At 38.9% G+C, this 25,486-nt stretch overlaps 1 protein-coding gene across 1 annotated transcript in view; it reads right to left on the reverse strand.

Moving 5' to 3' along the window:
- Nucleotides 1–12,410: 12,410 nt before the first annotated feature.
- The window catches only part of ACSBG1 (acyl-CoA synthetase bubblegum family member 1), an 89,564-nt gene continuing 76,488 nt past the window's right edge, over nt 12,411–25,486 (reverse strand). Inside the window, exons 20-22 of the mRNA XM_083870643.1 lie at nt 19,429–19,576; nt 19,145–19,340; nt 12,411–13,746 (exon numbers count right to left, since the gene is read on the reverse strand). Coding sequence (XP_083726769.1) covers nt 13,725–13,746; nt 19,145–19,340; nt 19,429–19,576 — 366 coding nt within the window. The 3' untranslated portion in view covers nt 12,411–13,724. The remainder of the gene's footprint in view (nt 13,747–19,144; nt 19,341–19,428; nt 19,577–25,486) is intronic.

The raw sequence follows: 25,486 nt of genomic DNA on the forward strand, positions 1-25,486 counted from the left end.
GCGGGAACTCGAAACTACTTACCCGGTACCAACATGTCAACAATGTAACAAAACTGTATGGATGGGAGGAAAAAGGCAATCTACCTTCCTTGCCTACTATAAGGTGAATCCCCTGTGCTACGACAAAGCGAAACTAAAAATATGTAATATGGGTGGAAAATTGTATTGGGAAGGGAGGAATCTCAAACATGAGGAAACGGGTTTCTTGGACTCAGAACCCATCATTTTCGAGTTATTGCCTCCGGGAGATAAGCGTGTATGTTTGCAGTTTGACCAAGTTTTTTGTTTTTCAAGGGACGAGGAAGGGATGGACCCTGAAAGTAAAATGAAACAGGTAACATTGGAACTCAGGAAAAAGGAAGCTGAGGCCAGAAAGAGGAGAATTGAGCAGGAAAGGTTGAAATCGCTCAGTGAACAGTACGAGCAATTGGAAAGGCAATACGGGGATGGGGGATTTCCGGCCCCTAACCAAAACCTCTTTGTAGAACTAATGCAGGAGATAGCCACTGAATTGGGGCTGACGGATTGCTGGATTTGTGGGGGATTAAAGTCAGCCGAAAGGTGGCCCTGGAAAGGAGAAGGATTAGCCCCGGAACAACTTCTAAAATGGGAAAGCTCTAAATTGTCAAAAATAGTAAAGAGACCGGAGGGATGGATTTTGGAAAAAAGGATAGTGGGAACTATCTGCATCAGCCGGGAGGGGAAGGAGTTCACCAACCTGGTGGGTTATACTCCTTGCATAAATACCCTAACGGTGAATGACAAAACACGGGTCTGGCAACCTGAACCACCCTCCGGATATTGGAGCCAAATTCGAGAAAAAGATTGTGAGTGGTTTGAGACTATGGGACTTTGTTGGCACAAAAGTCCCGGGGCTAATCCATTTCAGGCACTAGCGGGACTGAGAGAGTACTGGGACGAGCCGGGTAGAACCAATATAGGCTGGAAAGCTCCAGATGGGATATATTGGATTTGTGGAAAGAAGGCTTATAGCGAACTTCCCCGAAAATGGAAGGGGTCCTGTACCCTAGGAATGATAAGACCCTTCTTTTTCACCTTGCCTAGAGCTGAAAGCAGTTTGTTAGGAGCTCCTCTGTTCGAAACATTAAACCGACAGAGAAGGGAGATAAGACGGGTGCTACCCATAGCCGGAGGCAACCAGAAATGGGGGGAGGAGGAGTGGCCCGCTGAAAGAATCATTGAGTATTATGGGCCAGCCACCTGGGCTAACGATGGCAGTTGGGGATATCGAACACCTATTTACCTCCTGAATAGGCTGATTCGGTTGCAAGCAGTGGTAGAAGTGGTTTCTAACCACACCTCAGAGGCCTTGGAACTCCTGGCAAAGCAGCATTCACAAATGAGAGCTTTTGTGTATCAAAATCGGCTTGCCCTGGACTACCTGCTAGCAGAGGAAGGAGGGGTCTGCGGCAGATTCAATGAATCAGAATGCTGCATCGAAATCGATGACTATGGGGAGACTATCAAAGGGTTAGCACAAGAAATCAAAAAGGTGGCACATGTGGAATTCAATTCTTCAGGCTTCATGGTGGGACCAGCTGTTCGGACAGGGGGAATGGTGGAAGAAGGTAATATTCTTTATAACATGCTCCATTGCAGGCATTGTCTTCCTCCCGTGTCTGATCCCTTGTTTCATTCGACTGATACATTCAGTCGTCCAAGGGATGCAAATAGCATCCCTTCCCATAGATCCAGAGGCAGCACAAGGGAAAACTGTGTCCAAAATAATGAAACTTGAGGAAGAAAAAGGTAAAAGAAGGGCGGCAGAGGCCCTAAAGGAATTCGAAAAGGAGCGGAAGCTCCAACAAGGTGATGAATCCTCTCAGGAGGACTGGGAAGAATGTGACTTTTTAAACTAAAATTAAGGTCAATAAAGGGAGAAAAACGAATTTTTAATTTGATGAATTATTAGGTGGGGGACTGTGATAAAAATAGGGTAAAAATTCGTGTATAAAATAATAATTCGATGTATAATGAAACAAAGCTAAAGTAAAATTGTAAAACCCAATAGAAGGGTAACCGTTCTCTCTCAGCCTGCTAATCTCAGTTGAAAAGACAGGACGAAGGTCATCAACTTAGACAAAAGACACTGGCCAACCCTGATAAGAATCGCTTCCTCGCCAAGGCAAGGAGAAATTCCTTCCTGACGTCGATGCCAATTTCATCAACTTTCTGGTGCCACGAGCGGAATGAAATCAACATAAGACAGACCCTTGGAATTGACATAAGAAAGGAGCCTTCCCGGAATGAGACAACTAGACTTGATGAGGTCCGGGAGGGCCATCGAAAAGAAATCCGGACTATTCAACCCACCTTGGACACCTGGACTGCCTAAGGGCAGAAAATTCCTATAAAACGGTGGACTGAGAGCTGCACTGGCGTGGACTAAGGCGTCTTGTACATCGGTGCGGACCTCTATCCACCCAGCGCGCGCTGACAATTTCCTATTTTTGTGGTTTTTCTCTTTTTCAGGTGCTCGATATTCTGTTATTAATAAATTGTCATTTATTAACCTGAAATTTGCCTTTGCATTTATAACACGAGTGAGAAATCCATTCCCTCCAGTTTCCATCTAGTGTCAATGGCAAAGCAGCAGATAATGATGGAGAGCAAATCATTGCAGTATTTGAACTTCAGCGGGATGAATTCCAGCCTAAATGCTTCAGACACTAACTTTTCTTTTGGTGTAGACAATGAACTGCTTAACATACTTGTAGGTATTAGCTAAAAGTTACATCAATCACACCAGTTATTTGCAAATAAGCTTTCTTCAAATTCTTTTAATTTTTTAATTCTTAACTGTATAACAAGTCTATTCATTGCTTTTCAAGAATTCTAGTATTCAATTATATTTTCAATATTCAATTACTAGATTCTAGTAAAGGGTGATTGTTGAAGATCAAAAAATGGGATAAAAAAACCTCTGCACATGGTTAGCTGAAAGACACATTTTTAAAAAAATAAAAAGCTATAAGAGATATAATCCAAACTAAAAATAGAGAGATTTAGCCAGACTATTTGGTCTAGAATCCAGGCTACATTTGTCACATGAAAATTATTTTGCACAAAATCTCTATTGTTATTTTTTTCTGCTCAAGACAAACATTACCAGAGCAGCTTTTCCCATGGTTTTCTGTTTTGGAACTCCTGGTTTTGGCTTTGTAGAAAGACAGGAAGCACATGGAAAACTGAGGGAATACAGATTCAAGAGTAAGTCACAACATCTAAATCTGGAGCCAAACTAGCCCCAACTCCCATCCCACAGAGGCAAATACTGAATAGAAAGAAAATCTAAGTTATCTAAGAAAAGATGAGGAGAAAATTATCCCCTCATATCTAGACAATTCTCTCCTGTATCCAATGTTATCAAATTATATATGCCAAATTTGCAATTGTACTTGTCAGAAAATACTGCCCATGTGTTCTCATTCTGAGAAATGTCAGTTTACACTACCAGCACTGCATTGCCTTTTGGGGTACTGAGGAAGTCTTCACAAAGGTGAGAGAATAGATACCCTGTTCAAAGCAGTTAACAGCTTTAACAGTCACTTTTGTTTGGAATCTTCTGAGGGCTTCATTGAGTTAACTTCAAACATTTACCAGAATAACTACCCAGTCGTATAATTGCTGTGAACTGACATAACCCAGTTATTTTCTGCATGTAACATCTACAGACAGTAGGAGGGTCTTTGGTGAGACAAGGAGTATCTCAAGTACTGTATTCTGCAAAGGAAGCAGAAAGGAGAGAGGGCTGACAGAATGGTGTTGGGAGAAGGTTAATGGAAGAACTGAAAGTAAGGAGTAATGAGGACAACTAAGAAGGGTTATTTACTGTAAGTGCACTGAGTGTCAATTCAGACTCTTCAGTCCCAAATGAGACACAATTCCTGAAGGAGCGATACATTTACCTGAGGAAAAAGGGTAGGATATGGGCAGTTCTATTGGAGAACTCTAGCACCAAGTTGGTCAAGAGACAAGAAACGTCTGTTCAGAAAAAAACTAAGGGGTGCACTGAACAATACAGCCTGACACAGAAGCAGAACTAGCTCTGGCCAGGTAGTTCTGGTACAATATTTTGGCAGGGTAACTGTGTACCTAAGTACAGGGTTGTGCTGCTGTGGCTGTACTGCTGGGACTGAGGATACCCTCAGCATCAAGGCTTTTGATAATATTTTACACCAGGGTATGGTTTGGTGGTGGTTATTTCTCTGTTCAGACATCCTCAGGGTACTGTTAGACATTTGCAGTTACAGCTGAATAAACAAGCTGAAGTAAAAGAACAGAAGCAACCTCCCAAAAAGACCATTTTTGGGGGTAAACTTAATTACACTAATCTTAAAGCAGACAAAATTATCCTACTTGAAGTGGAATAACTTCTTGACCAAGAAAAGACTCTTTCTCATAGTGTCTAGACTCTGGATACAAATGATACATCTTGTTTCTAATTCAGTGATGGACAAAATACAACCCCTCAGAATAAAAACCTCTGCAACCACATACCCATGGAAAAAAAATGGTTGGTGACACAGCAGTTTGGGCTTAGCTTCTATAATCTATCTAAAATTTTGACCAAAATATCTTGTATCTTGTGAACTTTGGAAAAGCTCTATATTAAAAAAATCTACTAGTACTCTGCATTTCTGCATTTCAACTGGATCAAAGACAGAAAAACAATGAAGAGGAATTTCTATCCTCCGGATCTCAAAGTAGTGGGAGTATTCCAGAAGGACATGTAGCTATTTCCATTCTCTTAATTTGCTTTCACTGACCACGTGCATTCAAAGAAGCATCAGGCCAAAATTCCATTCTCAGTGGTACTAACATTTGAATACAATTCCTTCTGGAATTCTTTTTAACAGCTCATTCTGCTCATAGATAAAAGATGCAAACCAGACAAATCATAAATCCCTGCTATACATCACAGACCATTATAAATCACAGCTGACAACAACCCCCCAAAATTCTATTGTGAGCTAAGAAAAATCATTAAGGAAAGGATATAAATTGTTTAATGAGTTCAAAAAGGGGAAAAAATTAATACAGACAGCCAGCAACACTAGTGCAGTGTTACTGTTAGTAGAAACATATAAAAGAAGGATGGTCTTTAGTAGAAAGGAAATCCCATTCACAAAAATGAATCTGATTTTAAATTATTGTTGGGATTGTCTTTTCCTCCTGCCCCTATAACAGCCTTCTAAGATAAAAAAGTTTAGAAATTGTCTGCCTCAGCAATTGTGGAGGTGATTGAAGGTCCTGCCTGGGGACAGAATAAATCATTAGATGTCTAGGGAAATGTCCTTGACTCTCTTTCCTTTGGCATAGCCCTAATTTCTCCCCTTATTAGTGAAATATAAAAAGAATTAAAGGCCACAAAGAATCACATTTTTAGATTATTGGATCAGACATCAATTAAATAATTCCACCTGCTTTATATCTTAGATAAATCAGATAAGGAAAGGTAGAAGGCTTTGTAGGGTTCCAAATTCAGGTAACCTAATCAAGCTTCCTGTGTTTCATCAGCATTCATAATCCCTTCAGCTTCATTTTACTGAGTCAAGGTTTTTTCTAGGTTCTTCTCTGATAACAGGCTCAATTTCCCCTGCATTGTTTTTCTCCAGAATACAACAGAGGAACTGCAGAAACACTGGGTGTTTTACCCCATCTCTACTGAAGATATGTCTTGGCTTATGTAACCAAAAAAAAAAAGTTTATTCTATTCTACCTGTTGAAACCTGGCTGGGGAGGTGGGTTTTTTTCTTTATCTGTTGTAACTCCAGGAGGGAGGTAGTGGCTGCCTTTATGATAACAAGCCAGCTGTTAAAACTGGGTGGGGCATTGTTTCTTATCTCTCCTCACCCTCCCATTACCTCCATGGGAATATCTTTTGTTAATGGGCCATTAAAGCTCACCCATGACATCACACATTACATCATTCCATTGTGAGATGCTCCACCCAGGGAGGAGGAGCCAAACCATTTCCACCTTGATAAAAAGGAGCCACAAGTGTCACCAGCCATTGCAGTGTTCCCACAGGACTCCCAAAGGAAGATTGGAGCCATCTTTGGACCCTTTTCTCTACAGGACCATCTCTGCTTCCAACAGGACCACATCTGCCATTCCAGGAGGGCTGACTTTGGACTGTTTCCAACACCCTGACTAACCGGGCGTCAGGTTGTATTTCTGACTCTGTCAGGGTTTTTTTCTGGGATTCCTTGTTTGTTTGTTTGCTTATTCTTTTGTACTACAACATTTATATTTTTTAACATCCCTAGTAAAGAACTGCTATACCTATTCCCAAAATCTTTGCCTGACAGCCTTTTAATTGCAAATTTATAATAATTTGGAAAGGGGGGGCTTACATTCTCCATTCCAAGGGAGACTCCAATCTTCCCTGGCAGATATCTGTCTATCTAAACCGAGACAAGATAAAAATAAGAGTGAACCTTCAAAGGACACACTGATAGCTTCAAAAGGATATAACAAATCTCAGATTTCTTCCAGAAGGAGTTTGGTCAAAATATGAAGATACTGTTTAAAGTATTTCCTCTGGCTTTACCAGAACTTGTTCTGTCAAATGCTTACTCACAATACCAAGGGCAGTGGCATTAGTGGGAAGTCTGCAGCCTCTTTGTGTACACAATGTCCTCATTTCAAGCAAGAAAATGAGAGGCAATGTTCGCTGAGTTCTGTACAGTTTTACAGGAAATAAAAATAGAGTGAGAGTTCTGATGCCTGTCTTCTTATGAGAACTTCAGTGTGCTTTGTTTAGGGTAGTAAAGCCTAGACTTTTAAACAAAATGTGTCAGATACAGATGAAATGGGTAAGGAAGGGTTTTTTGCCTTTTTCGGTACTCTCAGATTAGCTATACACGTTTTAATAAGCTCTTCAAAATCAAAGGGACATATTAGAGATAATTACAATTCATCTTCACTTACCTGTCTTACAAAGTTTTAATGTTTTCTTCCATTTTATATACTGTCTCATAAGGAATGAGACAGTAAAAATATTTGCATTAAATCTGTTTTCCCTCTCTACCTATGTATTAGTATTTCTTCAGAAACAGAATAATTTATTATCTGCAGGTTTTGATTTTTTGTTTATGCATTCCATGCTTGAATCAAGCAAAATAATATTTAAGAACCTGATCTGAATCCTGCCTACTGAAGTGAATAGGACTCCTGTGGAGATCTGGCCCCTAAGGATCTCTGCCTACTACAGAATTATCACCGTGAGAAAAAGCCCTCCTCTAAGCCAGTCAGGCCAAGCGTATGGCATTAATAACCAACTGTTTAACTTGGTGAGTTTCTTGGAATGAAAATACCTCAAAACACATTAACATCTCTGTAAATCAATTATTCCCTCTGCTTTTTCAGTTAGAGGAGATAACTGGAAATGGAAAAAATACTGAGAATTAGTCGTATGGGACTAAGTCATCCCACTAGGAATATTTGCAAGCAAATTCTGCAGAAAGCCAAATTTTAAAGATGCGTAGTAAGAGGGATTTGTGAATGCAAATTCTAATACGACTGTCATTATGAGGATGTGTGAAATTACAATAGGAAATTTTTCTATACTTCCTTATCATATTTGGTTCTAACATTAGAAGAAGAATAGTCATTAAAATGGCTATAAAAGAGATGAAACATTTTAAACATATGAAAGGCCTCAGTGAATTTCCTGAAACTGAATTTATTTTTGCGAATATACATGTCGATTAACCTATTTGTTTAGGCAAAACAGGAACAGTCTTTCAAATTTCTTCTAGAAGGAATTCTCTCTGAATCTACAGCATTTTGAATGCAAAACCTTTTATCTGTATAATGAAAAGAAAGCATAATCATTTTCAGAAAACCCAAAATACCATTTTGGTTAAAACACCAATATTCTTTTTCCTCTCAGAGCCTACTAGTCCACAATGAGAGTGGTCACAGCACCAAAAGCACAAAGTTGAAGAAGAGTTTGGATCATACTCTCAGGCAGCTGGAGTGGCTCTTAGGGTGTCCTGTGCAGGGCCAGGAGCAATCCTGAGGGGTCAACTTAGCATCTTCTGTGATTCTCTGATTCTATAACCAGAAGTATAAGTAGGAGGGATGAGGGGAAATCTAAGTGCCATTGAAGTAACCCTGAATATTACATTGCTAATTAAAGGTTACTAATGATCAGCATGATTTCACGATCTGAAGTGCTGCGTCCAGGGTGATGTGAGGAACAGACCATAACCACAACACCCATAACCAAGGGGTTGAGAGGCCTACAAAAAAGCTGTATCTGGTTTCTAGACAGATTAATGCTTTCCCAGATAAAACTGTAAACCTTTTCCATCAAGTAAACAGAGCCACCTTGTACCAGCTTGCTCAAAGCTCTGCGTGAGGGACCAGACCAAAGTCTTCAATTACCACCCCTTGAACCAGCAGCTACTAATTCCAAGAGCTTGTCAGTGTGCAGAGCACAGGGCAAACTTGAGCCCTATTGAATTGCCCAAGCTGTGATTAAGCCCACAGCATTGAGTTGCCTTGCTCCTGGCAGGCTGCCACATCCACTGATTGCAGTGGAGAAAAGTTACAGTTAGAAAAGAAGGAGGTTGGCCTGGTGCCCACAACCCTCTTCAGCAGAATTAAACCACTCTGCCCTGTATTTGCAGGCACATCCGGCCCCAATCTGCCTGTGCAGGAACTGGAGAGCAGGGTACAGACGGTGCCTTGTGCTGCAAGGCTCACAAGCACAGAGCCTGTACCTGCAGAATGGGTACAATGGCAGTCACAGGTTTGTGCATGAAAACATCTGGCTCTGAGCAGCTCCTGACTGGGAAAGAGCAGAGGGAAAGCCTCATCTACATTGCAACTGCAGAGCACCCAGGGCTGGCACACCTGGGCTCCTCACTGCTCTTGCCAACATGAGGTGGTGTCCTGGGTTGCAGTGTAGGATGTACACAAAGTATTTATTCTATCACCATCTTCATGAACTGTTGAAACCAGGTGGGCTAGTGTTTTCCCAAGCCCCCTGCCTTTTCTGCTAATGGCCCATTAACGCCTTTGGGGTGTTTTTCTGCTAATGACTTCTGAGGTGTCTCCTGCTAATGGCCCGTGAGTCACAGGTAACTCCCTCCAGGGGTTATCTCTGTTAATGGGCCATCAAGGACCCATTTCACACTTCTCATGCTATTGTGAGGTGCTCTGCCAAGGGGGAGGAGCCAAGCATTCTCACCTGGATATAAGCTGGGATTTGGGACAGTGCAGTGGGCACTTACCCACTGGATTCCCAGAGGACCAGAGCTCCCAGACCTCTCTACAGGATCACTGCTTCAGGAAGAGCACTTCACCTGGACTGCTTCCACCATCTTGCTCAGGTTGTATTCTGACCCTGTCAGTGATTCTTTGTGTTATTGCATTTATTTTATTTTATTTTTACCTTTTTACCTTTCTTCTCATTAAATTATATCTCTGACTTGGAGCCTCTCACTCGTTTTGTTTTCAAACCACAACAGGTGGTCAAAGGGAAAGGCCAGTGGGGAATTTCATTTGGAGTTCAGACTGTAAAATTTCTTACAGACAAGAATGGCAGAACTTACAGTTAAATAAAGGCACTGTTATCTGAAATGCCGATGTTCTTTGAATTCTACCAAGAACAGTCTCCTCTTTTTCCCCACCAAAGAGGATGTGACAGTCACTCAGTGTCACTAACATCCCTACAAGACACCCAAAACTGCAAAATGATACAGACAAAAGAGGAGAACATCTGTTCATGTGTTCTCTACTTCTGTCTCAGACACACATCTTCCTAAGGACATGAACAATTATAATTTTATTATCTTTAATGTCTTCCTCATCAAATTTCACTCCATTGTCTGTCCCAGACAAGGCATATTGGCCAATAACATTATAAACTCTTCTTAATCTTGCTGTTATTTCAGCCCAAATTGATTTAGTGGGGATTCTGAGCTGCCAAGCATAATGTTTCCCATCCACAACAAAAATTCTACTCTACTTTATATTCTGTTATTTTAGAATATAATCTTAACCTATTCAAGTGTCTAGAATATGAGTTTTTACAGTTTCAGCGAGAAAATTTCCTTTTAATTTTTAATGCACAATTCAATTTTCAGGGACTTTATAAAAACATATTTTTATTGATATGCTATTGAGAAACACAAAATTTTCTCTGTAGTTTTGTACAGTTTTAAAATCCGTAATTAACCACAGTTTCATATTTTTGTTTGTGGCATCATAGATTCTGTAGAGTATCTTGTATTTCACGGACATTTCAACTGTTAAACGAAGTTATGAAGTTGTGACTTGCTATGGTGGTGTGGTGCCATCTTGTGAGGTTTCATCGTAAGTGCCTCTAACATGCACAAGGAGATAAAAATTAGCCCTAGGGAGAAAAGGAAAAGAGACTATTCCTCTGTGATTGCAAGACATTGCAAGAGATTCCAACAGTGAGCCTTTTGACAAAGAGGGGCGTGTGGTTATTGGTTAAGAAAAGAGCATTCAGCATTTTAAGATTACATTAAAAGAGCGTGAGAGGGCACAGAGAATTGCAGCAAAACCTCAAATACTTTCCCCAACACAGATCCAATTACAGACATGAGTTAATTCCACTGAAGTCAGCAGTTACTGGAGATTAATGTGGAAGTAATGCAAATCAGATTTTGGCCTGCAGGCTGTTGCAAATCTTGGGTTACAGTATTTCCTTAAAATAATGATCAATTTAAAAAGCTGAAGTTATTTCTTACTTTTTGATACTGTTCTATTTATTTTCACAACTCTTTTTTTGTCCCTGAGATGCTTTAACTGTATATAAATGAAAGATCACACACACAGTTGTTTGGATTGAGGCTTTAAGTAATGGTTTTCATTTTTCTACGTCCATTTTTGAAGGAATATAGTAATATATGTCTGTTTATATTTAACACTTTTCTGCAATTCAAAATGCATGTCTTCTTGCTTTTGGGCCAAATCCAAAACTGTTTTAAATCTAAACCTCTTTTACTGTTTCAGTTCCTTTCCACATGGCCTAATAGTTCTTTTAGAGTAAGGCTGGTTGAAGAAATACCTGCCAGATAATGTTAGATTGTGCCAGTAACACAATTGCCAAAGGCCAGCAGGTTTGGTACCTCGTGGCAGGATTAAATTTGCATCACACTGAACAACTCACTCAACGGTCTTGCTGTAAGAAAAGTGCCAGTCGCAAGACATCCAGCTACAGACAACTGTGGAAGCACAATGCTCTTCAGAAATCTATCCCTCACCTCTGCCATCAGGTGCTGGTAATACTCACCCACCACTAGGCAGTGCTGAACGACTGAGTGCATGGATCTCTGTCAAATGCCAGGGACACATTATGTTGCTCTGGTTTTTGTTACAGGACATAAATGTAAGTCAAAAAAATAAAAGCAGTTAGGACAGCTGCACATATTTGTATCTGCAGAATTTTGCAAGAACTCATCTTTATGAACAGGAATATTTCTCCACAATGTGCTCCTAATTTCTTTTTCTCTTTGTTTCTCGGCTCAGGTGGATGACTCCAAGGTCAAACATCTGGCTGCAAGCTCAAGTGTGTCCTAAGGGCTTTGTGACATGTAGGTCAGGGAGGACTCAGGGAAACAACACACTGAGCACTTCCAAGGCCACTTGTCCTTTAAGAGGGGAGTATGATGTAACCCAAGAATGACACACAGTGTCAGGAAAACAGGAATTTTAGTTCGATTAAGATTTAACAATCTTAACACACAGAAGAATGTTGATGCCAAAAGAAACTGACCTATGTCTTCAGCACCAGATCCTTTTGTCTGGATAATCTGATCCTGAATCTTGTAACCTGGTGTTTTACAAATACATCCTAATCATATCCTCCTACACAGCTCATAAGGCTTCCAAGATTAAATGTCTCCCTTAAAATAATTTTTTTAAAAATTAGGTTGATACTTTAATTAATAGGAAGTAATTTTAACATAATCTCTCTTAATGCCAATGTCTTGCAAATAGTTTGAATCCACTGATACATCTAACTTAATCTGCTCAAAATGAAAAACAGGCTCAAATCTCTTTTTACTCAATCAGAACTGAATACGAGGATCGATTTCTGTTAATTTTAACTTGAGTAAGGGAATTCAGGTTTTAATTCCTTTACCTAAACAGAAATCAGTAGGAGGAAGCATTAAAATGCTACAAACATCACTGAACACAATGGCTCTAAGATATGTATTAAAAGTAAATGTTATTACTAACATACAAGTGTCATTTTCACTGTGCAACCTTAGACAGGTCTGCCCTGTATACCTTGAATATCCAAAATTTCCATTGAAACTTTTAATGTATACACATACTGCTAGAGAAATATTTCTTCTTTATTCAAAGTGTGTAAATCTGAATAGCAAGCTACCCTGCAAGCTCACCACACAGAAGAATTTCCGAGGTAGATAAGCATCACTATTCCTCCAGAAATGATAAACAAGTTAGGTTCTCTAACAGTTTTCTATATAACAGATTTCATCCATTGAAAGATTTAACTTTATAGTAATTGGAATAATGATCAGAAAGGAAATTAGTAAATGGTCAGCCTAAAAATTCTCAAAGCACAACAGAATGCTTCAAAAGTTTTAATTGTGATGACTTTGATACAGAAGCCATGTAAGTGACAGAGCCCTTCTATTGACTGTTAGAACAGTAATTAATACACATATGATTGTCTTCAGGCCCCAGTACCTAACAATACTGGAAGTTAAAAAAACCCCAAAAAACTAAAAACAAAACCAAAAAAGACCTAGATGATTTCCAGCTGTAGGGGAAAGAGAAACATAGAACTGCATTCATGCATTTTATGGGAGAGATTGCATAGCTTGTTTAGAAAGAAAATATCTTTTCATGTCCTTAATAGTAGTACTGTGCTTGTTCAACTGGTTCACAAGTTACAGATGACCATATTCCTCCATACAACATTATCAACCCATAGAATGAGTAAAATGCAGGAGCCCCTCTGAGAAAAATGACAGTTTTAACATTTATCTTGGGAAGAAACAAGTCATGTAGCAATTATCATATACAAAAGGCAAATATTTCAAGTTTTATAAGGACACGACAATCCATAAAATGTTGGTTGAAGGTAAGCACCAAACCCAGCAGTTGCCACTTCAGTGGCTGAAAGGCAAACCTGGGCTGTGGTTGTCTTCAACACTGGGAGTTGATCTTGACTGCAGTTCTTTCACCTCAGGTATTTTCCATGCAAGATTCCAGCTGTACAACACAGTGATAGAGGCATCTCATTATTTAAGGCCCATGCTTTCTTCCAAATACTCTTGGAAAACACACCAAAGCTAATCTTTCTCTCTCTCTCTCTTTTTTTTTTTTTTTTTTTTTTTTTTTTTTCCCACTTTTAAGAACAGTATTAAATATTTGTAAATATAAAACCTCTGTGGAAATACCTTTAATAATATTCTGATTCAGACTGTTAAAAAAAGGAGGAAAAGAAGAAAAACCACAATCCAACAACCAGCCATCCTTGCCATCCTTGCCAGAGTGCTTGGCCAGCAGTGAAGATAAAAATGTGTCTGTTCCAAATATCCTGTAGATCAAATGATGCTTCTGTCTCTCTGTGGACCAGAATTATTTCAGTACTTTCTGCTGAGTTCTAAGAAGCCCTCATTAGAGGACAAAAGCCTCCGGAGTGCCTGAGATTCAGAAAGGCTGGACTGGTAGAAACATCTTCAGATTCTTATGTGGAAAGTACTGCAAAAGAAAGAAAAATATTAAGACATACAAACACATTTGTCACTATGCAAAAAAAAATCCTTAAAGTACAAAAAGAAAATTGCTGTGTAAAAAAAAAAAAAAAAAAAAAACCAAAAAAACCCCCGAAATCCTCGTTCTTTCTTTCAAGCTTTGAGAAGATTTAAATCTCATGGGAAAAAATTCCATCTTCTGAAAATGTTAGCTCAGGGGCCAAGCTCAATACTGGATTAAATCAAGTATAAATTGCCCAATTTATTGGAAGTAGAGCAGAGCTAAGTGTTTCCCAATGGTACTTTTGCTAGGGCAAAGTATTTGGGTCCTAATCAAGACAAATCAGGCAGGTAAAGTTGTTTCTCTTGTTGGGCCAAAGAGATCCTGGTTGTTATCCTCTATTTGCTCTTAAATACAGGCAAGCAGCATGGCTTGCAACTGCCACCAGGCTTCAGAAAAGCTCTCAAGCATATCAGCAGGACAGGGAGAGAATTTAAAGAGGGTATCCTGAAACCCCACTGTAGGCAGCAATCTGTTCAAGGTCATGACAGTACCAACTGTTTCTTTCTTGACTGACTGAAATAAGAGATTGTCATGTATTTTTGTATGTAAATTTTATAATTTTGCTGCCTACACTGAAAGAAAACCTTTTTGGAACATTTGAGATACTGCAGACTTTCTGGATGCACACGCTTTGGATTTTGTTTTACCAAAAGAATACTCTTACTTAATTACAGCTATTAGATTTGAATCAGAAATTCACTAAAGGAAGCTGGTGATATGTATCTGGAGGAGATAAAATTTCATCTTCACCATGGTCCCTAGGAATTTTGTCTCTAGGAGTTTATTCAATCTGGGTAACAGTAAAAGATAAGCTGTATAGCAGCCTGGCACATCAGCCTAAGCACTGTGAGAGAAAGCAGATAGTGATGCAAATAGTTTATTCGCACTAATGTTTTTTAAATAAAAGAATTATAGATATCTTGTTCACAATTCAATAAATGTATAGAGACTATATAATTCCAAGCTCTTAAAAATTTAACTCCCATTCAGGTAATATCTAGGAGCTAAAAATCCATCACATTGTATGTGAAAACATTTGGGGCATGATTCCCCCAAAAAATCCACCCAAATCCACCTAACTGGAAATCCAGTTATTGAAAAAAAGCATCTATTTTTATCAGTGTCATTTTGGCCTTTGAATATTCAGCTTTTTACTAAGGAGCAGCTAAAAGACTGAGAAAACACTGACAAAAAATTATTCCCTCCCACTGTTTCTTTCCTAAGCATCTCTTGACAATTAGTCACTAGCTCTAATATTAGTCCTTAAGAACTAATTAACCTGTACGTTGGGACTGTCTTATGAGATGCACATTCCCTATAAGCGAGTTTCCTTTACTTCAGCGGTTGGTAGGATTGGAGTCACAACATCAACTGGTGGCTGGGCAAAGGCCCACAACTGTTTCAGAAATACCACATTTCCAACGTTTAATGTGTTGCTTCCCTCTTGTTTACCTGGCAGCTCTCAGGTGTTATTAATGCCATATTCCTCTCAAACCCCATTACATACTGTTACAGCATGCTTCACCCTCAGACATTCAAATAAGCTGAAACTTCCTGGATGATTTATAAAACAATTTCCTGTGGAAAACGTAACCAGTCTTGTAGAACAGAACACTTAGCTAGTGCCAGCTCAATCTGCCAATGCTTCCATTAAACTACAAGCAGCTTCTTAATGATAACAATTTTGAGTGAAATAAAACTACTGGGATCAAATTTTCTGAACTAGTAACTGCCATTATAATTTGCAGCTCAGTTCAGCTTCTGGGATAACAGCCAACTGCATAGATCTTCCCTGGTTAATGATTAACAGTGTTTGCTTCTAGTCTAGAAAAAAAATCCTCAATGACAACAGTGCAAATCAAACAACAGACTTTACTGCATCTTCATTTGCCTGACAGAAGCACAAAGCTGGCAAAGACTGTAGGAGATTAAACCTACCCAGGGCCATTAAGGTTTGAGAAAGAAGTGATGAGATAAGGAAAATCAGTCAATGTAGAGTGGATGAACTTCAGCTCATAGCAGGTCAAAACCTGGATCACTGTGCCAAAGTTAATGCCTGCTGTGTATGTTAAGTAGGCATAATAATGTGACAGCTTAAAAAAACCCCAACATATGTAAAAAACGTGCTTCAAAACCTGAGTGCATATTGCTGTAAGAATCTGGCCTTCAAGGGTTTTCCACAGAGTAAAGAAGATATTCCTCCTCGGTAACTTCAAATCTCATGTTGATGATGATGATGATGATGATAATTTACAGCTGGATGAAAGTTCTCAATGTTTGTCACAAGTCGGGTGAGGAGAGGGTGGAGAGAAAAAAACTGTTCTATGGCTTCATAGAATGAGCAGTGGCAGAGCCAGGAATAAAACTTAACTGCCTGGAATCCTACATTTCCTCCTTTTATGAAATGAAGAGGTGGCTTTGGTGGGGAGAAAAGGAACATAACAGAATAAGAAATTCTTTACTACAGATACAAATCATCTGGGGCCTTGCAAGTTGTTCAGCATTTTCTGAAGGCTCTCATACCAGGTGCCAGCATGGTGTTCTGGGATCAGAATACCATGGCTTCACAGCAAAATCCCTGCAAACTGCAGTTACCCAGCATCTTCAGTTGCTCACTGGCAATCATTTTCAGTGTGGCTATTGCTTTCATTCCTAGGTGTTCCATTTTCACAGTTGCTGAGTAGCTGGAATGTAAATCATTACACCCTTGGGCTTCCTTGAATTTAAATTCTGGAATGCCTTTGACTCAAAAGTTGGCACAAAAAGTGGAGATATGCAAAACCAAATGAAATTGTATTTCTTCCACATGTCTGCTTTAGATTTCAAATGGACAATTCATTTTAGGTGAAAACATGTTTTTATATCTTTTTGCAATAGTAAGAAGCTAGTTCAGTTTAGCACTGCAATAGAGGGTTGGTTATCTGCTATTAAGACACTTCCTGTGCTTTGCATGCTCTGTATTAGATTACCCAGTGAAGCTGCACAGCCCTGTCTGCCCTTTGGCTGCACACAGCCCAGTGCTATCATTTAAGCAACCATTACAGCTGAAGTCTCAAAAGAGAAGAAAATGAGAGGCATAGAATAGAGCTGGAGATTGATTCACAAAGATGTAAGAAAGCATTGTTTCGGTAAATGAATAGGTAGTGTGTCCAAGACTGCTACGGCTCAATTGAACTTAATGAACAGGAACTGTTGTTTTTGTGGTGAGAGATCAGCAACAGGAATTGCATTCTTGTCACATGCTGGCAGGCACTGGCTCCTGACAGATAGAGCTTGTTTAGTTTCAGTCCCGGTCAGACTTTGGTAAACCTATAGTGGCATTAAACATCAGTGAATCCCATTCCAAAAGTCAAATCTCTCTTTAGAATGTAATATCTACACAGTATTTTAAAAATTAGAATAAGTTCCTCAGAACAGGAAGTTCAGTATTAACAAATATGTCAGTCTGTGATGCAGTGCATACAAGAAAAAATAGAACTAACAATATCCTAAAAAAAAAAACCTTTACAGACAAAATGAAAAGTAAACCACAGGAAGGCTCAAATCCTCCAAATCCTCCATGTAAATAGGTTTGGGTAAAAGTAGTCTCATGACCTTGTCACTATCTTTTACTGCAGCTGTTAACTCAGATTAAAACAGAAACCAAATGAAAGAATCTACACATTCTCAACTCTGAGACTTTTTTCCATTACACTCTCATTTTCCAATATAGTTTCAAACACATATCGCTGAACCATGGGAAACTTCAGATTCCTCGGAGGATTCTAATATTTTCTTCACATATATTTTCAGCTAAGAAATGGTTTTCTTTGTACTGTTATCCCCACAGAAGCTACTGTTATATAGAAACTACCTGGTCAGAGGCACCAAACCAGTGTTTTGGTTAGGAGATGGAAGGAGACCCTTTGTTATATCATCAAGAGCTCTTAGGCCTGAGGACTTCAGAGATGAGTCCCATGACTCAGCCCAACTCCTGAACCTGAAAGGGGGAGGAAGTTACGATTCCTCTTGATGCCAGGGATGCCAAACATCTACCTTAAATATGCATGTTGCCATCTTAAACATGAAGGACATATCTTGTCAAGGACATGTGTTTAAACTGAGCAACTGGACACGCAGTCTTCCAACACTTGGTAGCCCCATCCTTTGATTTTATTGGTACTTTCCACTTTCTCTTACTTAGTCTATAATACACATCTCACTTCATCCACTTTTTACTCATCATCTTGCCCTACTGAATACCCAGGACTCAGTGATTTTCACTCATTTCCTCATCTTCCCTCAATATCACCAAACTGGAAAAGAAAAATAATTGTGACAGTCATTTCAATGGCTACACTGGCAAACATTCCTCTCTGCAACTTTTTCAGGAAATGACTGGACAGCACACCATCCTCAGCTTGGAATTCTCAGTCAGCAGTTTGCAACCCTCTACAACACAGCAGTAAAGTCAGTCATGGCACAGGAAATTTCTGAAATTGCAGCTTCTGCTGAATCTTCAAATCTGCCTTTAATTCTTCACATTTGATCACTGTTCTCTACCAGATTCATAGGAGCAGCACTGATTTTGATTGATTAAAGGAAATTCTACCTGACCCTAGCAGCTTCTACATGGATAGCAGTATAAAGTAAATGTTTTCTTAGCTGGAAATATCTGTAAACAAAATATCAGAATACCTACTGAGCTGAGCCCCACCATAATGATGATATATATCTTGTTCTAAAAGGGGTTTCTGTTGATACACTTGATTAGTCAAAGAATACCTGAAATGTATAAAAGACATTCACATTGAGTGTTGCCTCTCCAGATGCTGATTTTTCTCAAGGTTCATAGAAATCATGTGCTCCTGCTTTATTGTTGAATCGCTTTAACATCTTTCCTCAGAAGTTTCATTTGTGAAAGAAATACTATTCTGTGTTCTGCAGGACACTTTATAGTTCCTCAAAAAACACTTTCACTTTCTCAGCAAAGAGATCAATGTGTTTTTGTGTATATTTGTAACATGTAAACAACACTTACACACATTCCTATGCAGACAGATGGGATCCTTGCTATAAGCTTAAGAAAAATACGAATTTGAGCTCATAATGGATCAAAATATTTTCCTGAACCACACCAAGAGGGGTGGAGGGGCAGGAAAGGTGATAATTAAAAGTCATTGAGCTCTTAGTCTTAGGAGAAAACCGGAATATGCCCTAGAAAAGTAAACTAAGAAGTCATCCCCTAGTCAGTTCTCCAGTAAAATATTTATGTCTGACACTTCCTATATGAGACTGCACAGTGATATCCTAAAAAATGCCTGCAAGTATGCAAGAGACTCTCTTTTTCTTAAAATAATACCTGAGAAAGTCCGGTGCCTTGGAAATCATGTTTTCAAAATCTGCAAATCCTAACTTCCCATCGCCATCCATGTCAGCTTCTTCTATCACCTTCTCACAAACCAGAGTGATTTCCTCTGCTGTCAGCTCTTCCCGGGTCAGCTTATTGAGGGTTTTTTCCAAGTCTGCTTTACAAATGAAGTTATCTGTGTTAAAATCTAAACAATAGAAGAACCAAAGATCACCAAGTGTCCCACTCATTTTCTCCAAACAGAAAAAGCACACCAGAGCCTCTCCACACAGTACCATAGATCTTAAAGGCATAGATTGCTTTAAGCTCCCGGGGAGCCATTTCACTGAGCACAGAGAACATGTCCACAAAGTCATTGAAGCTCAGGCTCCCCTCTCCATCTTCTGAGAAAGACTCCACAATTCTTTCTTTGAAGGGATTCTCCTGTGAAAGACATATATATTGGTATTCGGAAGATGGAAAAACCTGCAGACTCTCTGATAATGAATATTTAATTGCATGGTTAGCTCTTTAAAGACATTTTCTTTGTATTCTTTTCCCAAAAAGGCATCAAAAAACTTACATTTGTATGCTTTAGCAGGATGTTTCATCAGTCTTTGCTGCTTTGAAGTACTGCTTCTGGCCTTTTATTTTCACTAATACATGTCTATGCCCAACCTGTGGTTGAACTGACTAAAAATTCCAGAGATTTAAATTAAATTTAATTTCCATGGGAGATAATCCTGAAATAATTTCTAGCACCTTAGAACAAGACAATATTCTAAAACCATAAACACACAAGCAAGCATAAGAAAACCTGCTTTAGTACTCTGAAATCCAAACCAAATGTTTTTACAGTAAAAACCCATCATCTGTCTCAGAGCGATACAAAACCCGAACACTGATCTGTAGCTGTATCAATAAAACTTGGAAAGTCAATTCAATTCTGTTGAATATGAACAGAACACACAGAACACAAACATCACTTGGGCTGTGAGCGGCATCTCATTAAAGCTGTGCATCTCATTAAAGCTTCAGATCTTATCTGAAGCCAAGACACTTATTAACATACTGATCCATAAATATATGCAGCTGTGGTGGTGGCATATCAGGTTCACTATTTTTAATATGCATGCAGCATTTTGTTTGGCTTTTAAAGAAGAAATACTGTGAAAGCTCAGAAGTTCAATCATATATCCATTTCTTCTTTTTTTCCCCTGTAAATTTAATTACCTAACAGATATTCATACACCATCCAATAATTTTAAAAGAAATTTCAAAAAACAGCTATATTTGAGAGACAAATGACCAGAAAATGTTATTTTTCAGTTTACTTGAATTCTTTCTTGCTAATTCACTCATAGAACAAAAGCATTTGTAAAATACATTTTTGGCATAATGGAGGAGACTAAAAAAGTAATGGCCAGGAACAAGGCCGTTTTTATGGACAGGTGAAGGTGGGACCACAGAGCCTTAGGCTCAAATTACAGCCCATTAAAGTAGTCAATACTAAATACAAATCCTCCTGCAGGGTTTGATGACTGAAGGAATCCACAATAGGGGACAGGCCTACAGATTTCAAAGGATAGGAGATTAACAAGTTCACTGTTCAGATGAAGACAAAACCAGGCCAGATAAAACCAAATTAAATAGAACAGAAAAGAGGGATTCCTGAAAATAAAAAGCAGCCTCAAAAAGCAGCAGGCTCTCCAGAGCCTCAGAATGAAAAATAACACCCTAGACCCAAGCAGATGGCTGAGAGAACCTCACTGTAAAAGGATATGTAGTAATCACTCATGTCTCATGAGTGATATGTAGGTACAGCAGGTATGCGTTTGTGGGTACTGCTTAGGTTAAAGCATCTCACTTAAATGCCTGGAAATGTGCCTGGAATTGTTCGTGGAATACACATTCACCTGTCTACGGGATTTCCCTGTGGTTATAAACATATACCTGTTTGTGGGATATGCACACACAGACATGCAGGGAAGAACAATTGATTCTATTGTTTCAAACAATCAGTTTATAAATAAGCCAAAGTAAGATTCATTTGGGCTAAAATATATGAAAAGGTCCACTTTCTTCCTAAAAGCACACAAAAAATGCTGTGTTATATGTTTAAAATTTGAGAATGTCAAACATCAGAATGCATATCAAAAGATGTTAGAAATTTATTTTTCATTTCTAAAATGCTGTATAGCTTTATTTGGAACAAACCTGATCAGAAATAAGTGTCATGGTAACAGTAGTAAACTGACATCTTAGAGGCAGCATTGGGTAACAAACCAGGAGCACACAGATGCAAATATCTCTATCAGCAGTGAACATCAAGCCCAGGACTTTGTGCTTTAGAAAGGCTGGCGCAGGATCTCATTGACTCAATAAGCATATTGCAGTTGCATAAGTTGTCATGTCAGAGATCTTGAAAATACAGATTAATTAAGAATGAATTAAATGAACCTAATCATACTTCTGTAGTAACTCTTTGCCAAATGGATCTCTAAAACCAAAATGAAAAATAAAAACTTTCCTCATATTGATTTCTTTCCTTTAACTTTCTCATATTATGTGTCTTCAGGCAGTATATCTGTGGCTTACACAATGGAAAGTATTAGCTTACCTTCACAGATACTTTTCACATCCTTTCTGTAATTTCATTACCTCTACTCTAAAGAGCACAGATTAGGGTTCCATCATATTTAAAGGAAGAGCCTTCCTGGGGGAAGGGAGTAAAGGGGAAAATTATATTTTTCTTTCCTAGATTGCTTTCCCATAAGAACTAATTGTTGGAAAAAAGATTAGTTTTAAAACTGGAAACTTACACTTGTCTTAAAAAGCTTTTTCTCTACTCTAATGATAAAAATGAGAGAGGAGACAGAAACAATAAAGGATTGCTACAACTGAAAAACAACTGCTGTTTTGCAGATTGATGTTGTTGCTGTGGTGGCTTGAGAGAATCCTAAATATGCAATCCATCTTTGTATGGAACACTTCTTTTACTCAGATGATTTCGTTTCTATGCATTTTTAAATCTCACACAGCATCTATTCCAACATACATATCTATATCAGCTTACAATAAAGCACAACCATTAGTTTTCTAACAAACTGTTAGAGGGTTTATTCCTGGCATTGCAGCTAGATCATCTGTTATATTCCCCTGTCCTCTAGTTTCCACCCCAGACTCTAGGAAAGCACTCTGGTGGCCTTTTGCTTTATCTGTTTTGTAGGTTGAGGAATTAATTTCAAGCATCCAATCCTATTCCCACAAGCTGACTGCATTTTGGAAATAAGAGGTTGCAAGTGAAGTTCAAAGATAGGTCAAGTTAATTAAATTGGAGACACTGGAAAGTCATTACAAAATGCTACTTAATTTTCATATCCACAGAAACACGATGATTTTCTCTTTTGTATTTGAACATAAGTCCCACTGACTTTAGAGAATATATTTAAAAGCACAAAGCAGTCTGTTTTTCAGACCATTGCAAGTCAGAATCCTTTTGGATGCTTTCATCAGGACTTTTTCGGCAACGGTAAAAACTAATCTTTTCTAAATTTCAGGAGTTATTCCAAAAGAGGGGAAAAAAATTGCTAACAAACAGTTAAAAGTGGCTAAATTGTTCACAACCAAAGATCCATAGGAAAGACTGGTACTTCAGAAGGGAACCATAATAAGTGCAACAGCAAATTGTCCCTGGAGCAGAAAAAAATTAATTTCTTTGCAGGGTTTTTTTTTAAATTTTCTTCTTCCTCAAAATCAATAACTTGTGGTTTACGTGTCTATGATTGTATTAATGTCATCAAGCTTCTCTGTGGTGCCTGCAGGGTACTGTTTAAGAAATTACTGCAGAGACCAAGGCTAAGACAGAGCTAAATTGATAAGTTTATATCTTAATAGAAAAGACCATTTTGTTCAGTCAGAAAGCAGAAGCGTAAGTTCAGCAATGACCCTTTACTGCAGTCACAACAGCGAAAAACCCAGAGTCAGGCTGTATAGAGAGTTGCTTAAATGTTACAGACCCTACCAGTACCTCATGGGAAGATAAGGCATTGTGACAAGAACTGATTCCTAACTGTGCCAGGGAAGTGCACAGACAATGCTGCAGGCCATCGGGGAGGTGCAGGCCTGGGGCTTGATGGAGAGAAAACAGCCCTCACTAATGACATTTGGAGGACACACAGCTGGGATGGTCAGGTAAAGAGACTTCAGAGAAGCAAGGACAGTGGTCTGAAGGGAGTAAAACATCCTGTTATAACTAGAAACAGCTAACAGAATGCAGCAAGAATGGTGACATGAGCTGGAGGCAAAGATTGGCCAGAGCAAGGCTTGGGAATATCACTCTGCTCTCTCTGGTGTCATTGCCCATTACACAGAAAGCTTTGAACCTGAAGACTCACTGAAATCACTTCTAAAATCTCATCCTATTAACACTGTGGAAACTATTTTTATTTTGAAGCAAATCACTTGCGTTCATGTTTACACTTAGTACAAATAGGCTGCTAACATCGGTTCTGAAATGTGTGATGGAGTCACTGCTCCCTGTGTGTCCTTCCTAGCCCCTGGCTGATTCCTGTTCCTGCTGTCCATCCTTTCAGCAGTGGATTTATGAACTACCTCCCTCCCCAGTGCAGCTTATGACAAGGCCTGCAAGGATCAATTAAGTTCCTATGTGAGCCAAACACAGGAAGCAACAGACTGTAAAGTGAGTGAAACAAAAATGGTTCCCCTCCAGCAGCCCTTTGCTGCCCAGCCCCAGAGACGAGGATTGTTCTGCACTGCAGTGCCCACAGAGAGCCCACAGTCTGGGAAAGAGGCAATTTGGGATGTGGGTGTGGACACCCACTACTGCTACCAACCGTAGGGGGCTCTGGCATCAGGTTACATCCCCACCTGCAGCTCTGTGGCAATGACAGGGATAATGTGACTGAAACCTGTTTTAATTTTAAAAAGCCCCTACTTTGGCTTTCTTCCTGGTCCCACACTGAGCAGTCCATATCATGGCTACAGTTTTGCAATATTAATTACTGCAATCTCACGGGTGTCCAGATGCCCAAAAGTTAATTTATTAAACTAGTGCCTATGTAACCAAGATTGTGAAAATTAGAGAACAGAGACTGCAATGAAACTGATAGAGTAAAATAGCTCTGTTAACTTCAGTGTAATGGTAGACCTAATCAACTTAAAGTACCTTCCCCTTCTTTATTTATTTATTTCTAGTCCCAACTTTCAACTTGTAAGAATCAGAAATTAGTGAATAATTTATTACCAATTAAAGCGAATTATCATCAGCACTTTTTTCCTTGAAACACAAAAACCTGGCTCAAAACATTAATGGATGAGGTAAAGATCTTTCTTTATATTAGCAGAATCTAATTTAGAAAAGTGCATTATTGATTCTATCCATTTGTCAGAACCTGCAGTGGTATTGAGCTCAACACTGCCAGTAACCACGAATGTAATGTGTATATGAAAAAAGCCAGGTGCGTTGAAATTAGTACTAATTTTGTTAGAATTCAATAGACATTTAGGTCATTTATTTCTATTTTAAGATGTAAATGTTGTCTTTGTCTTCACCTTGATGAAAAGTTAGCGAAGAAAGAAAACACCATAATGATTTTTTAGGCAGTCTGGTCAAGTTGCAAAGGTTAAAGAGTTTTTTTCTTAGTGTATGAGCTGAAGTGATTTCCTAGGTTGCTCCAAAAATAAACTCTTGAGGAAAAACTCTCTTCCCCTCACCCCCGTCTGCACAGGTGCCCACAAGATGTTTCATGACCAAGATGGACCCCAGTTTACAACAAAGAGCCCAGGCATTTTAACATCTTTTAGTGACAATGCTTTGAAACAATTATGGAATAAGATCTAGTCTCCCCTTACTAGGATTTAAATGAAAACAAGCTCAGTAGCTATTGAAAGCACTGTTCTCTGAGAGCTCCTAGAATTCCTGAAATGAGTGGTTTGACACCAATATTTCAAAGGTTCTTCCACAGATTTATAAGACCTGAGAGAGACTTTGTATAAAATTCAACACTGAGCTTGTCTTGTTATTTTCATAAAGTCAAATTCCATTACCTGGAGATGTCTTCTAAAGCAGGGTCAGAAAGCCTCACAGACTTGTGGTGCCAAAAGATAGATTATGATCCGCTTCATACATGGAAGCCTCTTAGGAAGTCTATCATTACCACCTAAGTTGGCTAAGCTAGCAAGATATGCTCCTGTCTCTCAACCTAAATATGATACTGTATAAAATTTCTGGTTTGTACATCAGCTTCAGTATCAGGCCTCCGTCTCAAAAGTTCTCGTTGAATGAGCTACTCCTTAAGTGTTCAATCCTCAATCACTGAAGCCAAAAATACT

This window comes from Zosterops lateralis (assembly GCF_965231275.1).
Source record: "Zosterops lateralis genome assembly, chromosome: 13".
NCBI lineage: Eukaryota > Metazoa > Chordata > Aves > Passeriformes > Zosteropidae > Zosterops > Zosterops lateralis.